Source organism: Bicyclus anynana, chromosome 13 (genome assembly GCF_947172395.1).
Source record: "Bicyclus anynana chromosome 13, ilBicAnyn1.1, whole genome shotgun sequence".
NCBI lineage: Eukaryota > Metazoa > Arthropoda > Insecta > Lepidoptera > Nymphalidae > Bicyclus > Bicyclus anynana.
In genome coordinates, this window is record NC_069095.1 from 16893968 (window position 1) to 16912597 (window position 18630).

Sequence of the window (18630 nt, forward strand, 5' to 3'; positions counted from 1 at the left end):
TGCATTTTAGCATGCAAATTCGGACCTATATCTTCTGAATCAAAGGCATCCATACAATAGGCTATCACTCAAACTTTACCTCTTTATATTATTAGTATAAACTATCTGACGCCGCGCGGTTTCACCCGCGTGGTTCCCGTTCCTGTAGCAATAAGGGGATAATATATAGCTTTTCCTCGATAAATGGGCTATCTAACACTGAAAGAATATTTCAAATCGGACCAAATAGTTCCTGAGATTAGCACGTTCAATCAAACAAACAAACTCTTCGGCTTTATAATATTAGAATAGATGTGTAAGTACGAGAATATGAACCTCGTGCATGGTAATTTATTATAGTCTAATAGTAGTTTCGGTGGTTACAAAATGACAATATACGTTACCGCCATAGTTAGTTTACTTGAAAGCTCTCGAGTAATAATTTGTCATTTCGAGGGCGTTTCGTAATAGCTCCATTCGCACTTAACTCTCTGGAGGATTTTCCAAAATTTTGTAATCTAAATAGCGATTAAACTCTATAGTCACGTGAATTAAAGATTAACTAACTTAAATAATTCTACTAATTACAATTATAGAGTTCAATTGTCGAAATAATTCGTTGGATTGTCTCCTCCAAAATACCTTTTAAACCGACTTTTAAAAAGGAGAAGGTTCTACGTTCGGCTGTAGGTATGTTTTTTTTTTTAACACTGGAGTGGGTGGGTGATAATTCAGTATGTTGTTTGACTCTAAAGAACTATCACTATCGTCGTTATCAACCCATATTCGGCTCACTGCTGAACTCGAGGCTTCTCTCAGAACGAGAGGGGTTAGGCCAATAGTCCACCGCGCTGGCCCAATGCAAATTAGCAGACTTCACACACGCAAAGAATTGAGAAAATTCTCTAGTATGCAGGTTTCCTCACGATGTTTCCTTCACTGTTTTGAGACACCTGATATTTAATTTCTTAAATAGAAATATCTGTGGCATGTCACACGATGCGTTGCGGCGCCGCACCACCACCGAGATGAGGCGGGGAGGGGTGAATGCGTTGCGACGACGGAGCGGCACCGCTCAGTTGCTTACGCGTCACAACATTACTTTATTGACAGACTGTCCAACGCAGCTACGGCGACGCTGCGCCATAACAACGTTGCGACGACGCACCGCTCGTGTGCCCGCTGATGCGGTGAAATCTTTGCGATGCGGCGCCGCAACGCATCGTGTTTTAAGATTTTGGACTCTAACGGCCAGTTTCTTCATCGCAAGTAACGTCATAAATCAAAAGTGACGGTCTACTACTTACTACTTACTACTTTTACTGTTACTTTAGCTTTACACGAAGAAACTGGCTGTAAGACTTTAGCCTGTTTGGCTGATCAATGGAAATTAACACATAATATGAAACAAATCCCAAGTATTGAATGCAATTGTCGAGTCAATATTTGGTTGTTACAAATGTCGTATACATTATGTACTGTAATGTCAATGTCATGTTAGATTACTCGTAGCTCAGCTTCAATGATTTGTCATTGCGGGAACATAAATTACAGTCATTGAGTTAATTGTTGAATTAACATTTGATCGTGACAAAATATTGTATTATGATTCACACTTAATTGTTATTTGTCATTGTCTTGACTACATTTCATGAAAACACAATATAGGCACTAGGCTTTCGTGGCACAGTAGTATGGGCGGTAGATTTACAAGTCGGAGGTCCTGGGTTTAATCCCCGACTAGGCCTGGTCTGGCTGGTGGCTGACAGGATTTGGCCGTGACTGGTTACCGGCAAAGACGTACCGCCAAGCGATTTAGCGTTCCGGTACGATGCCGTGTAGAAACCGAAAGGGGTGTGGATTTTCATCCTCCTCCTAACTAGTTAGCCCGCATCCATCTTAAATTACATCATCACTTAACATCAGGTGAGATTGTAGTCAAGGGCTAACTTGTAAAGCATTGCGAAAAATTATGAGTATAAATATTACCATATCTTAACTGTGCTTAATTGAACACTACAAACTCGAGTGAAAAATTGCTCGATTTAAATTTGTTATTGCGAACACGTTATGTATTGGCCACGGTTGAATCCAATTCTCTGCAACACGTTTCAAAGTAACGAAACATAAAGTAACAAAGCGATAAAGTATCCAGTTTAACCACTGTAAACTGTAAGTGGACACAGTGAATTTTCGTTAATAACGTGTATACATTTTGACAAATTACTAGTCGGGCTTAAATAACTCATTATCTTGTTAGTCACGTTAAAAAAATATCTTATACTTATATAATACACACAATACACATAGATGAAAAAGATTAACTTAGCGATGCCATTGTTCTATAATCTATACGTTAGAATGACAAAAATAAACGTAAATTTAACTGGTAAACACTACAGGCTCTAGGAAAAAATTGCTATAATAATTGCTCGAGTTATAATTTGTTATTGCGCACTCATTACATAATGTACATTATGTTGATTATAATAGAAATTTTGATCAATTTGGCCAAATTAAATTTGTAGGTGATTAAATGATAGAAATGGTCATGGTAGAAAATGTCAAATATACGTTAACACAAAAAAGCCTAACATATGCGATATCTTGCTATTATAATTATTATCAACATCTTGAAATTATACTCAATGAAAGACACAAATATCGTACCCACTTCTAAACCAGTCTTTTCCAATTAGTTAGAGGGGAACAAGATTATTGGAAATAATTAAATGATTTGAATATTGGATAGAAGCAGGCGTTACTTTGCGGAAGTTCATCATGATTATATAATGATTTATTTATTTTGCTATCATCCGCGAAAATTCGGCGAACCCATGCGACAACGTCACCCAGGTCCGACAAAATACTCTCTACGTACGTTTCACCCCGAAACCGGAGCATCCTCAGGAGATGTTGACTCTACAACGTGCAATTGCAAAGTATTTAATACAATATCATCATTGAGAGAGATGGAAATGAATTGGAACACTCACAAATATTAAAAACATTGTTACAGAATAAAGTGTTATAGCTCGAGTAAAAATTGCTGTAAAAATTGCTGGAGTGATAATTTGTCATTGCGAACGCGTCACATAATGGCCGCTCGCACCCAACTCTCGGCAACACGTTTCAAAGTAGCGAAACATAAAGTAAATAAGCGATAAAACTATCCAGTTTAATAATGAAATAACCGAGTTAACCCAGCAGGCGCGGTGGGGCATAAATTTCATCCCCCCACCTGTCGTAGCGACCACCGTTTCCGTAGAATTTGTTCATTCTACGTCGCTACGTCATAGCTACGCTCCGTCGGTGTTAGGTCGAGTTCATATTGGCGGTTATTGCGTGGAATTTAATTACGCACTTGACTTTAATGTTCATATAATTTTTAGGTAAAGCGTTTTTGAATAATTAATTATGATCATGATGTCGGTCATCGGTACGGGGCATGATCATCCAACTTTTCAGTTCTATGCATTTCAAGAAATTAAATACTATGTGTTTCAAACGGTGAGGGAAAAACATCGTGAGGTAACATGCATACCTACTTGAGAATTTTATTAATTTTCTACGTGATTGAAGTCTGCCAGTCTGCATTGGGCCAGCGTGGTGGACTATTAGTCTAACTCTGCTTACTGAGAGGAGAGTCGATCTCAACAGTGAGCCAAATATGGGTTGTTAATTATGATGAGGTCCTAGACGGCCCGTTAGAAAATTATAAAAGTTTTCTTATTAAGAAATTGAGTATCACGAGAGAGGTCTCTCCTTGCTCTACGGAACACGTTAAGCCGGTCCTAGTCAATATAGCCATAAAGAGGTATGGGTAGAATACCTTGTACCTCTCCTATTAAGCCCAGTTCCATCTTATGCTGCATTGTCGCTTATCAAGCGAGATCGCAGTCAAGGACTAACTTGACTACGTATAAAAAAATATTAAAAATAATCTCATTCTCAACTTACTTCTGATTCGGATCATTATGAACGCACCCCTATGGCTATTGAATTTCTTTGTATGCCTTACCCATATGTGTAGGTATGTGACTCACCTATACTCCATATTTCATATACGCGCTTAGTTACCTACACACAAAAGAGTCATTGGTTTAGTTGGAAAGCTGAATTATTTACGGCTTGCCTTGAAGCTCTGCTGATAAAGGACATTATTCCATAGTCCAAAGATATAAATATATTTAAACTTGATCAATAGTTAAATAGTGTTCCGTTAAATATTTGTTAGTAATACTATATTTTACTAAATAAATCACAGTCAATGTAAAAGCCTCAATAGCTTAACGGAAAAGCTCAAAATCCAAATTTAAATAGTTACTTTGGGCGCCTGAGCCTTAAAAAGGACTTTTGTTTGCTGTTTGAAAAAGTAACTTTTCTGAGCATGTGAGATGAAATAAATATTTTATTTTTCGGCCCAGAGCTAGTACATTAAACAGTAATTCTAAAATTAAAACGCTTATATAATTATATTTATTTATTAATTTTCTATAACGCGTTGTCGTCATGAAACTTGTCTTCAATAGTAGAGTTGTTTGATTGGTCGGAACAGTGCGAATGAGATGGAGAAGGCTGTATTGTAGGCGTAGTAGAGAGAATATTTTTTGTTGTAGTATTCTCATTTTCATTAGGATTTTCCGAAAACCATAAGTATGGCGCCGAATGTGTTGGATAATTTATCTGGTACTTTTTGATGAGTTGCAAAACCTCTGTTTGAAAATCAAGCTTGAAACGTTCGTCGATTTTTTGTACGTGAGGTAACAGTGACATCAAAAATTGTTTATCAGGATTGTTATCGTTATAAATCGCATCATAATTCCGTTTCATACTTTCCGAAAATTGTTTTAAAAGTTCGTTTTCTGTTTTTACGTCATTTCCTTTTTTAGATACCTTGTTGACTAGCTGACGAGGCTTTTCATTAATATTAGATTCAATACCAGGAGCATCATCAGTGGATGGTGGGATTTCTTTTAAACTGTTTAAAAAAGATAATTGATTATAGTAAATATACTGTTTACTACTCGACGCTTCTGAACCATCTGCAACTTTCTTGTTTTTTGCGTTTTCTCGATTAAAACTGTCGCGAAGACTCTTCCATTTTCTTTGTAATTTATTTACTGTAATAAAAAATAGTGAAATTAAAACCAAATTCTCAATAGCTCAGCGGTAAGAGCGGTCGGACTCATCACGGGAGGGTGGTGGTTTGATCCCTGCCCCGTTGCTCTATTGTAGTACCCACTCATAACACAATCTTTTCTGACTAGTTGGAGGGGATTGATATGGCAAATATTCATTAAAAAAAAGGATCATTTTATTTGCTGAACGGATTATTATACATATAATTACAGATTAGCTGTTACTACGTCATTATTTCAAATTTAGGGACTGGATGCTGGTTAAAGGATTTTGACTTACGTACCACCGTGGTCTGTTTACAACAGAGTTATGGCTTATGGCTCCATTCTACCCCTATTAAAGTTTCCAGAAAACAGCTAATCCCATGATAAAAAGCCCAAAATAGTCTCAATTATTCAGTTTTTATAGATAATGGTATGGAACCCTTCATGCGCAAGTCCGACTCGCACTAGCCGGTTATTCATGTAAACGGGTTTCGATGTCGCACATCTCCCCTCCCCAGTAAAAATCTAATACCTCATTTACACTCTCGCGAGCGGCGAGACGAGCCGTGAGTCATCCTCCTCCTAACAAGTTAGCCCGCTTCCATCTTAGACTGAATCATCACTTACCATCAGGTGAGATTGTAGTCAAGGGCTAACTTGTAAAGAATAAAAAAAAAGAGGCGAAATACGGGGCGAGTGTGTAAACAGGGCGCTCGTAGTTCGTCTCGATCCTCGTCTCCCCATTCGTCGCGCTCGTGTTGGTGCGGTTACTATTAGGGTCGCCATTGACGGTCAATTATTCTCACGTTTCTGAAAAGCAAACGGCAGTACCCACGCGGCATACTATTCAAGTCATTTACGTAGTGACCGACACACGATCAATTATAGTCGTGGGTGCTACAGAAACGTGAGAATAAATGACCGTTTGTGGCTAGCCAATTATTCTCCCGTTACTCTAACGCTAGCGTTAGGCACGCGAGACGAGGACGCGTCGAGGTACGAGGCGATGTACAAAGCGCGAGTGTAACTGAACTATAAAAAATTTAATAATAAATTAATTATTGTTTTGCTGACGTTTCTTTAGTTTACACTCACAAAGACGAAATAAAAACGTACCTTTCATGTTCTTTTGTTTGGCGGTTTTATTGGAGTAATCCAGCACAAATAATTCGCAGATTTCTTCCCAAGCCTTAACTCTTTCTCCTCTATTACTGTAACTATCGCTTTTCGTATCCCAAATAGCAGGACGAGATTTAATTTCTGATATAAATAAATCTATATCCATGTCCATGTTTATTAAATGGTGTTTAAAAGAGGCGTGCGTTACCATTGACATCAACCGGTTAACTAAAGCGTCAAGGGAAGGGAGAGGGGTGCGGGGTATCACACGAGTGGCGTCGAGCCGCCGTTTGTGGTCGATACCGGTCACAAGAAGCGAGAAGCAAGATTTTGTGGCGTGTGGCGGCCACCGGCGCTCAATAGAATTATTAACATTTTTTTTTATTCTTTACTAGCGGACGTTCGCGACTTCGTCCGCGTGGAATTCAGTTTTTCACAAATCCCGCGGGAACCATGGATTTTTCCGGGATAAAAAGTAGCCTGTGTTCTATAAAATCTATTTCCATTCCAAATTTTAGCCAAATCGCTTCAGTAGCCGTAGCGTAAAAGAGGAACAAACGTACTTACACACTTTCACACTTAACACAAACTTTCGCCTTTATAATATTAGTGTGATGTGATAATATTAGTGTGATAGTGTAAAGTGTGACAAGTTTGTTCTTGACTACATCATACAAATTGATGGTAAGTGATGATGCAATCTAAGATGGAAGCGGGAACTTGTTAGGAGGAAGATGAAAATCCTCACCCCTTTTGGTTTGTACACGACATCGTACCGTAACGCTAATTCGCTTGGCAGTACGCCTTTGCCAGTAGGGAGGTAACTAGCTACAACCGAAGCCTCCCACCAGCCAGACCTGGGCCAATTAAGAAAACCTCAATCGGCTCAGCCGGGGATCGAATTCTTCTTACAATCTTGATACATTAAATGTTGGCAACCAATTTGCTAATAGCATGCAAATTAAAAAAAAAATCTTATAACTAAATTACATTATGTATTAAAAATCTTAAATAAATAAACTTAAATAAAATTAATTATCTAAACTTACATAATCACGATATTATTGATGTTGAAAATAATAATTAAGTAATACAATGATTAAAACTATTTATTATTTTGTCCGTTAACAAAATGTACGAATAATTATTATTTGTTAGTTAAATAGTCTGATAGTGTACTTAATACCGATTTTTAGCAATAGTTCTTTAATTTAATTTTAAATATAGCAACACTTAATAATCGAACCCAGGACCTCCGTCTTGTAAATCCACTGCGTATACCACTGCGCCACGGAGGCCGTCAATTGGCAATAACTTGGCCAATATGTATTATTGACAAGTATGTATCCCATAGGTCAGCAGTTATTTAATATAGCAAACTTTCTGAAAGCTTTCATTAAAATCATTAAATTATAAATGAGAAAAATGTTCATAGTATATATATATATATATATATATATCTATTGAAAAACCTTGTTTATGTTGTTAGGCAGATTTCGGCAGTCAAATTCATGTTTTTAAAAAAACAATACAATAAAATTGTAATAAATTAGGTAAGCATTAAATAACATGCGTCTTCTACCTTCATTTTTAAATTTGTTTGTTGATAAACATTCCACATCGAATTTGGCTTTAGTATATAAAGGCTTACAAAATGCGCATGTTAGCTCAACGCTACTCAAGTCTGCAAGCTATACAAGGTAAGAGCACGTTTATTCGACCAAGTGAACTGGCAAACTGTCAAAAAAGTTAACTTCCGCTTTGTACGAGTACTTAGTTGTGTTGCTAACGATCGCAATAACCACCAGCTCAACTTGGCATTGTTTGAGGCGGGTTTACCTTATCGTACTCCTCGGGCGGAATTACAACGTTTAGTGTTACATACATTCAGGATATCTTGTTACAGAATCGTCTTCTTTTTGGCGCAGTTGCAAAATCCTTAAATTAACTGAGATATCCTGGACTTTCGTTCTGTTTGGGTTCTTTAAGGCTTGTAAGTTAAAATTATAAGTTTTGAAAATTCTCCACCACTTAATTTAATATTAAACTTTCTTTTTGGAATAAATAAGCACCTACTATTAATTTTGCGGTACTCTTTTGCGTCGGAGTGTAAACATTTTACTGAACTTTACCCTAACAACAGTCTACAGTTGACACATATCGATGCACATCATTAACAACCCATATTCGGCTCACTGCTGAGCTCGAGTCTCCTCTCAGAATGAGAGAGGTTAGCGCAATAGTCCACCATGCTGGCCCAATGCAGATTGGCAGACTTCACACACGCAGAGAATGAAGATAATTCTCTGGTATGCAGGTTTCCTCACGATGTTTTCCTTCACCGATTGAGACACGTGATGTTTAATTTCTTATATCTATCTATATATATAAAAATGAATTGCTGTTCGTTAGTCTCGTTAAAACTCGAGAACGGCTGAACGGATTTATCTTATCTTGGTCGTCAAATGTTCGTGGAGGTATAGGGAAGGTTTAAAAGGTGAGAAAAATTAGAATAATTACCGGGAAAACCATAAAAACAACACTTTTCTATTTCCCATACAAACGTTTAAGAGTCAAGGGGTAGGGTATGGTAGGGGTAGAGTAGTGTAGAGTAGGGATAGGGAAGAAGTGCACATAAGTCAAAGCGAAGCTTGACCGGGTCCACTAGTTTCATATAAAATCACACAACTGAAAAGTTGGAGGTGCATGTCCCGAACCGGATTCGAACCTACGCCCTCCGAATCGATGGAAGAGGTCATATCCAATCGAATAACACACATGGAAAATATTACACACGGCCAAAAATAGAACCTTATAATTTTTGGGAGTCAGTTAAAAGCAGCGTTAACATTTTAAAAATGGCAACCCTAAATCACGGTATACGGCAGATGTTAATGGAAACGGGACATTTAAGCATTTTTTCGCACAATTGGTAAAAAATATTTCGAAAGACATAAATTTTTATGAATATAAAAAAAGGCTTTGTCCCTGTGATTAATGTAGCGAGTATTGAGTGCAACTGTTGTAGTATTTCAGTGTTGTTGTTAAACGTAGTTAGCTGACATTTTCTGAATTTTATTTCTTTTTAATCTTTTATTTCATTTCATGAGGACTTCCGCAAACTAATGCTTCTGCTTAATATTTTCGATAAATTCAGAAATCTATACTAATATTATAAAGCTGAAGAGTTTGTTTGATTGAACGCGCTAATCTTAGGAACTACTGGTCCGATTTGAAATATTCTTTCAGGGTTAGAAAGCCCATTTATCGAGGAAGGCTATAGGCTATATTTTATTCCTATGTGGTTCCCGGTATTCCTACGGGAATGGGAACCACGCAGGTGAAACCGCGCGGCGTCTGCTAGTATGAGTAGAAAATATGAAAGTATTTTTTTTTTTAAATCTGCCGACCTCCTAACCTGCTGCATTTTGTTCCCTACATTCTAAACCGTAAAGGAAAAGCATCGTGAGGAAACCTGCATACCAGAGAATATTCTTTCTCTGCGTTTGTTAAGTCTGCCAATCCGCATTGGGCCAGCGTGGTGGACTATTGGCTTAACTCCTCTCACTTTGAGAGGAGACTCGAGCTCAGCAGTGAGCCAAATATGGGTTGATAACGAACGAATTTTCAATAAAAAATAAGTAGGTAAATAAGAAGCTTCAAGTATTTTCTGGCAACCCTTCAGTCTGATGCACAGCGATAGACAATACGCTAAGCTATATGTGACAGCCCTAAGTCTTAACAATATATAAACCTAACAATACCCCACATGACACTCAGACGTCAAAAGCAGAGCAGAGCTAATTGTGCGGATAAAAGTGAGCACTGCCGCGGGTTGCCGCAACCTGGGACTGCTCCTTTGATGTGGGGGCAACGCCCTCGCAGGGCTGTCACTTTCAGAAACTACGCCTTATTTCATCGTAAGGCTGCCTTCGTAAGGGTTTTCACTATCTTTATTTTATTATATTAGTGAATTGTACAATTTTTAATATAGGCCTTGCATGCGCGTATAACACATTGTTACCCAATAATGCCAATGTCACTTTATCTCGCTTGAAAAATACTGGCGTTCCCAGTAGGCCTAAGATAAGCACCACAACATACTTCGAGACCAGGGAAAGACAAATGTCAAGCGATAGCGGCCTGCGGCCATAGTCTGTCCAACCCTGATCGCTGTGCCTTCCCATCATACCAAGAGAATGGTGGAAAAAAAAAAGCACACACTTGTGCAATATTTATACTAATCTCAAGTTGAGATTGACCAGTTGAAAATAAATTCATTTTAAATTATTATTTGGTCTTGATGCTAAATCTGGCAACCCTAATAGAAAGATCTCAAGGGTCCCGTATCTCTTGAGGTAGAAGTGGAGTTTCTTCCCAGATATAGGTATTTTTTAATCTTATTCGAGGGGAACATCAAACGAAGCCGGAATTTCGTTATTTGTATGAAAGTTTCGGGTACAAATTGAAAAGCTAAATAATAATATTCTATGTCTATATTTATCAAACGATGTAACTCTTAGTCGAGTCTTAGCTACTTCTGTGAGTTGTTTATTTTAAAGCGTAATTAAAAAGGCAAAATTCATTATTAAAAAAAATATTATGTAAGTAGTAAGCGAGTAGTTGTTAGCATATATTACCTAACGTTTCAAAAGTGCTTGTAAACTATCTAAAATAAATGAATTTTAACTTTATGTTGATGCTTAGATTACTAAGTACCTATCAAATCTGTCCTTAGTTAATTATAACCTTATATTTTATCCTTATACTAGCGGACGCCCGTGATTTCGTCCGCGTGGAATTTAGCTTTTCACAAATCCCTCGGGAACCATGGATTTTTCCTTGGATAAAAAGTAGCCTATGTGTTAATCCTGGCTATAATATGTGTCAATACCAAATTTCAGCTAATTCGGTTCAGTAGTCGAGGTGTGAAAGAGTAACAAACATTCATATTATAAAAATCATCAGTTGTCGCAAATCTCGGGAAACCATGGATTTTTTCGGGATAAAAATGTGTTAATCCAGAGTAAAATATATTTCCATTCCAAATTTCAGCCAAATCGCTTCAGTCGTAGTGGCGTTAAAGAGTAACAAACATCCAAACAAATATCTATACAAACTTTCGCGTTTATAAAATTAGTAGGATATGCTTAGTAGGATATGTATTTCTATGTAGACTGGTACACTCTTATTCTTTATATCTTATCCTTATATTTGTATGTAGACCTTATATATACTTCTGTATTTAAACTTCTGTATGTAAAGCTGAAGAATTTGTTTGTTTGTTTGATTGAACGCGCTAATCTCAGGAACTACTGGGCCGATTTAAAAAATTCTTCCAGTGTTAGATAGCCCATTTATCGAGGAAGGCTATAGGCTATATATTATCCCCGTATTTTTACGGGAACGAGAACCACGCGAATGTTACCGCGCGGCGTCAGCTAGTATTTCGATATCCCATCTCTAGCACGCTTGCTACTAAGGATATTTGAAAGAAAACTCTATGATACTATTTTAGCAACCCGACCCAAGATCCGACAATAGCTTGAAAGCTATTTGTGACAGGAATTTTCGCTAGCAATTTAATTTAACAACAAAATGAAATTTAGTGTAAGAGGTCTTACACTAAACTCTATTACAATACGTTGTAGTTCGCAAGACGTCCTTTAAGTTAATTATGAAGGCGAAGCGATCCTTGCCATCCATTTCCCTTAACCCTTAATAACTTTACGCAGTAAATGAATAAATACACACCGATAGTAACTTCCTTAGTTAGTTCGGATATATGAGGGTCACCTTGACAGTTTACTCTATGTCTAGACTTTATAGATATCCATGACTTCATCGGCATAGTTTTATAGATTCTTACATTTTACCTTAATAAAACCAAGCTTGCCTATCTGGGAATATAGAATCTTGTATCGCAAATTAATCTTTTTATCTCATATATATAGGTATAGGCTTTATGAATATGTGTGATCCAAATTTAGAAGTTCCCATTTAATATATAAAATCGATACTCCTAGAGAATGTCAGCCCCAGTTTACTTACCTCCCTAAAAATGATTTGTAAACTTTAAAACTGAAGAATTCTAAAAAAAGTTCTTGTTATCATGAAAAATTAGAGTGCTCTAACTATTAAATGCTTTTAAAAAACTCAAAATTGTAACTTTTTTGTCATTCGGTATAGTTAATTCGTTCAAAATAACTCTAAATATAGAAACATACAAAAATGCTAAAAAGAAGCTGCCATTTTAAGCCCTTTTGTCGTAGGACCAATTCTCTTTCAAAATCGATCGCTTTTATTGGATGGATATTGGATAGCAATCACAAAAATTGAGCACTTTAAACTTTGTCGAAATTTGCGAAAGTGGCTGCCATTTTTAATTATTTACAACATCAAAAGTAAGTGCGTAGGTGATAATACGAGATACAAGTCTATATAATGGGTATTTGTCTAATGTATGAGCTGACAAATTGGCTTGGAAGTTCGCGTCACTCATCCTAAGTGAATCTCGTCTGATCTCGTCTCGTCTGACTATGTGCGTGATCGGAATTGCTTGGACATTCAATAGTATCAGTAAAAACCAGTATCAAGTAAGTGTGTCCTGTCTTTCTTTCACATCTGCTGGCCTTTGTTATTTGGTCTTTATTACCAAACTATTAAAATAAACATCAAATCTATTGAGAAATGTCATGTACCTATTGTATGATATCCACCAGTAGACACCGGATGATATTTGTAACATCAATTTCGTATATATATCAATTATCAAATGTCAAAGTTAGTGAATTATACTGCTGGAAATACTTTCCAAGCTGTTTCTAAAAGTATATGTATAGATTAAGGTTAAGGAATGGGAAAATCGGCATGGAGATTATGTCTGAACTCTTACTAAACCTTTCAATTTAACTTGTCACCTTATGACTGGATCAAGGGAGTGCTTTCGCACACAATTGCAAAAGATTGTGTTAACCCAAGAACATCTGAAATTGAATTCTTACTATGTACTTCTATCTAAACATAGGTTCATGGAACAATATCCAATCTTGATGACACTAATAAATCAGTAAATCGAAAATCCACAAATTAATACCATAAAAAAAATACAAATAGGTACCTAGTGTTATTGTAATCAAATGTGAACAAACATACTTAGTATTTTATTATTATTCCTTATAAAGTAATTTTACATACTATTAATATTTTCATTTCACATACAGTTATTTTAACTATGAATATATTCAACGTATTCAAATAAATATTCGTACCACAAATGTAGGTATTCGTATTTCTAACAGCGATATATTCGTGTCACGTTTGACGTAAACAATAAAGCGCTTTTAGACGAAATTGAAAGTGACTCGCGCTGTAAAACGTACGCGAATAAAGCGCTGATGTATTTTAGGCTCGAACCTTTGATGAAATGTAGACTCAGCTTTACTAGCTGCCTCAGAGGTCAATGGTATATTTCTAAACACGAATTGAAAAGTTCCATTTGACTTTAAGTCAAGTCAAAAGTTTAAAACTATTTGGAACTTCACCGAAAGATTCTGTTCAAAATTTATTTCAGTTAGTGTGCTAAGGTTTTTGACCAATTTCCTTTTTTGCTTTAGGAAAACTAGGCATCGCAATGTATACTAACATAGTCTTACTTCTTAGTTCCGAACGTAAGTAAGTCTCGGCCTGTCGGTGTTTTAAAAAAAATCTCCTTATTTTTCACAAGACAACAACATTACACTCCAAGTTTACTTTAAATCACTTTATGTTTCGCGACCTCCAAAGGGTCTATAGGCGACTAATGTTTGTCAGGGCCTTCGTCTTTCTACTAGTCCAGATTGGCAGGCAGAAACTAGCTGTAGCTAAACAGCAATTCGGCTAATTACCAGAACGACTGAATGTTAGAGACAGAGCTACGGTATTTATAGTAAATATATTGCTGACTGATCATTTATATCTGTATCGCAGCTCTGTGTTATCAATATAAAATTGAGGAATGTAACAGTACGCTAATCTTTTCTTATTCCATAGTTGGAAATAATACATTTTATTTCCTCGTTATATATATTTGCTCTGTTGAGATGTGATATACTCTTCCAGTCTTCGGTTTCTCTACCACCTACAATATGGGTATCAATTCAAGAGTGTATAGACACTAAGGTACGCGTAATTTCATCATAAACTGCATTTTCGCTTACTACGCATTTGAGTAGCCAAGCATTAGGCTATATAGCATAAAAAGCTAAGATTTAAAGCGCTTTCACTTGGGAATCTTTTAAATGACAAACATTAAATAATATAACGCATCAAGTGTCGTTGTATTCTTCTCACGTTCAATGCAAACAATAAAGCGCTTTCAGACAATTGAAGCGTCTCGCGCTGTAAGGCGTAGGCGCTTTTATGTTCATACACTTTCTTTCAATGCTCCGTCTGCTGGATAGTAAAATTGCTCTAGTAAATTATTTACGATTCGGCCTTGCTGAATTTTTCATTTATAGGGTTCCGTGACACATCTAAAGAAAATAAATCAGAACCCGATATCAGAAATAAGATCACTTGTTTGTCTGTCGGTCTATTGGTCCGGACTAATCCCAGTTCGGATGCACCGATTTTAACGGGTCATTCACTAGAAGATTGAGATGGTTATTGAGTAACATACAGGCAAGGCAAGTCGCGGGTTTTCTTTAGTTATTAATATGACTTATTTATAAGCTTTTAGTATTATATAGTACCTAGGTAGGTAAACTCAAGTAATATTAATTTTTGCGACATTTTTCCACTAATATTTTTATCCAAGGTAGATAGGTGTAAACATTTATCGAAGTTTGTTTAAAAAAAGTTTGTTTGTGTTTTAGTACGGTGTAAATAGCCGTAATCACAGTTATTTTGACAGACACTTGCATTTAAACAGCTATTAGCCGACGCACACACACACACACACACGGTTCCCATTCCCGTGACAATACAGGAATAAAATATAGCCTATGACACTTACACATAACGTGGCTTTCTAGCGGTACCTACCAAACCCCTAGAATACTACAAACTTACAAACCTACAATACTACAAACTTTACCTCTTTCTTGTATTAGTTTCAATGTAGTGATATTGCTTACCGAGTGCCTAGTGGGAGTTTCATACTGTGACGATGACAGAACCATCTAGTGACACTAATGCACAACTATTTAAAATCCTTAGAAATTCGCGTTTACGTTTACGCGATTCTCACAGTATGAAAACATTGTAAACTCCCACTAGGCACTCTGGTCAAAACTGAAATTAACTTCATGCAGTCCGCTAGTATGCGATAGCCAATAGGTATACCTACTCAAGACATTTTTAATTTCCAAGCTCTGAGACCGAAATCTCCCTGGTGTCTATCGGCAAAGAAGCATCGTAGAAATCCCGATACACTCCCGTTCTGAAATAGACTGAAACTAGGTCACCACTGTCGGTGGCTTCGATGTGTCTATTTACGAAAGGCAACAAACACAAGTATATTAATATCACCTTTATGTCAATTGACATAAGTGTCAGTGTAACGGTGCGATTGTGTGCGGTCGGGTGTACATTTTGTCTGCACCTTTTGAAGCTGAAAGCACTCTTATTGATAGAGTTACAACCGTTGCATGTAAAAGAGCTAGTTAACGATACCTACGTAGCTATTATTAAACTCTACGAGACGGTGTACGTTCTGTATTTAATTAAAATATATTTTTTTTATATTTTAGATAGGTAATTATAATAATTTCATTTATTTCAAGTAGGCTTAGCTTACAAGAAATTTGAGCAAGACTCCACCGCTGGTCCGGAAAGGTTCTGCCTTTGCCTTTGCCGGGTTCTTTTGAAAAATCATAAATTAACTAACTATTTATTTTTTACTTAATTATCTACTTAATGTGTGAAGCTCATTCAATGTCCTCCAAGTGTCACTATTATTAAGAAAATCATTAATTGTGTAGTAATTTAGACTTAGTAAATTGACTCACTTTCATATATACTGTATTTGTTATTAAAATGTAAACTCATAGTTATAAATGCGAAATGTCACTCATCAAGAAATCCCTAAAACCGTACGTACTAAAGACGTACAAAGATGAAAGCAGGAAGGTAGTTTACAGTTAGTAGACATCCACTAATAACGGATTTTGCAAGAGAGCCGGATTAAGGAGGTCTAAGGGCGGACGAAGTCGCGGGCGTCCGCTAGTATAAAACTCCAACATATAAAAGGGATCAAAATGCATACAATTATGTATTATTAATAAATGCGGATCAAAAGCCAAAGGCGTGAAAAATTTTACCTGTTATTACAAATAAGTCGACTTCTTCACCATCTCCTAGACTATATCTGTATTTAAAATTTTAAAATACGAGATAAAAATACAGGATCAAAAGCGCGTAAACCACAAACGGTTGGCGTTAGTTATTTTGTTACCGCAACGTTCGCCCGGAGGTCGGCGGGCTTTGTCTTTAAACAGCCTTTGTCAGGGATACCGAAAGAGCTTTTAATAAATTATTAACATTGCAAACAAAATAGCTTTGTTGCGTAACAAAGGCCTGCTAGTAATTTTTGTAAATGAAACTTTGTGAAAGCAGTTGTGCAATTCGGAAATCAAACGTCAAAATGTTAAATCGAATCATTTATTTCAAGGAGACTTTCTAAGGTACCTCGGGCACGAGCCTTAACGGCTTCGATCACTAGTCATTGGCCGTGGTTGCAAAATCTATGGTTGGGCTGCGACCAGATTTGCGGCAACGACCACCAACGGTCGTAAATGGCAAATAGGGATGATGACAGTTTTTTTTTAATTGTATGTAAATTAAGAGTATGCTTATAGTAAAGTAATTTCCTAAAAGTAACAAAATGGCACGAATTAATGACGTCGTAGCTTCGCTGATCGTCAGACTTGTATGATCCAACAAAATTAAAAATATCTTTGTTATTTGTGCGTTTATGTTTTTACGAGTAGGTAATCCATATATTGAAAAATGTCACTTTTAATGTAAGGAAGCTAAAAATGTATGAATTTTCATCTAATTAATGGGGTGTAGCTGCTTTTCCTGCTTCCTGATTCCTGCTCGCACCTAGTCATCCGCCTCGCGTATTTAGTATAGCGATTAATAAATAACGTTTTTCTAATTGTAGGTTTTTAATATGGCCATAATATACTATTTTAAAATCCTCATAAAATTTGATACCCATATTGTAACATAACTCCTTGCAGTCGGGTAAAAATGTTGCTAGGCAACTTACAAACAGAGTAAGGGTGGCCGCTCACTGGCAATTTAGTCGGCCAACTAAAAGTTGTCAGTGAGCAGGGGCTCGAAAGGTACTCCTTTAGATTATTTGAAGGTAGGTGTATAAATTAGTATTAAAAATTGCCGTAAAGTCTTAATCTTCGTAGAATATAAATATACTTAGGAACATCAGCGTACTCCAGCCTACTTTCACAAGTTTGGAAAGTTCAATTTTTCAATTCTTTTGTTAGGCGAGAGAAATTGAGGGATTATTGCACTCGGGAACTTTACAAGTTCAAACTTCCAGCTCAACTGGGGCAGGCAGAAAAATGGCGGCGGATAAAGCGTGCCGAACTTTGTCATGCAGATAGTACTGGAAATACCGAATTTATCACTGTGGTCGAGAGTTGAGAGTCGAGTATTTAATCATTTTGGTTTACTTCTCGTAAATTCAAGTTAATTTAAAACTTACTTGTAAAAACATTTTGAAAACGGTTTTCTCTTTTAGTTTTATCACAACGCAACGAAAGAGACCAGTATGCTTAGTGGGAGTTTTCAATGTTTTTATACTGTGACAATCGCGTAAGCGTAAACGCGAATTTCTAAGGAATTGAAACAGTTATGTAGTAGCGCGTAGCACTAGATGCGTTGTTTCAATTCGTTACGCCTACGGTACTTAAACAATCACAAAAAAACAAAAAGCGATGTTTATGCTATTTCTTAGGCCTTTTGGTTATAATTATAATTCTTTAATCTAAACGGTTTCGAAAATTATTTGATTGGAAAGTTACATTCTTAGCAAGGAACACACTAGAATCGCGGAATATAATCTTAGAAGGTCATTATCGTCCATTTTAGTTTTGATATTGATTATATGACGAGATAGTATACAAATTTTGTTATAATTACAATTGAATATTTTAATTTTAATAAAAGATTTTGCACATAATTTGTCTTTGAAATAAGTAAAATCAAAAGAAATTAATTAAAAATTAAACAAAGTTGGGTAAACGATTCCATTTAAAATCTAAGATCTGCTTGACCAATTTTTATGATCTTTACTTTTTTAAATTAATCTTTGTGCTGGAAGAAAAAGGTTAGGAAGATAATTATGTCTTTCTGTAATTTTTGCTTGTTGCATACGCTAACCACTGGACCACAATGAAAA

General features: G+C 36.3%; 2 protein-coding genes across 2 annotated transcripts in view; one reads left to right on the plus strand and one right to left on the minus strand.

Moving 5' to 3' along the window:
* The window catches only part of LOC128198658 (spondin-2-like), a gene marked incomplete at its 3' end in the record, with an annotated part of 57290 nt that overhangs the window by 3511 nt on the left and 35149 nt on the right, over positions 1–18630 (plus strand).
* LOC112058121 (uncharacterized) lies at positions 4450–6442 on the minus strand. The gene is made up of 2 exons (XM_024098813.2): positions 6222–6442; positions 4450–5102 (listed from the first exon to the last, which is right to left on the minus strand). The coding sequence occupies exons 1-2, from the start codon at positions 6439–6441 to the stop codon at positions 4474–4476; spliced, it is 849 nt and encodes a 282-aa protein (XP_023954581.2). The 5' UTR covers position 6442; the 3' UTR covers positions 4450–4473.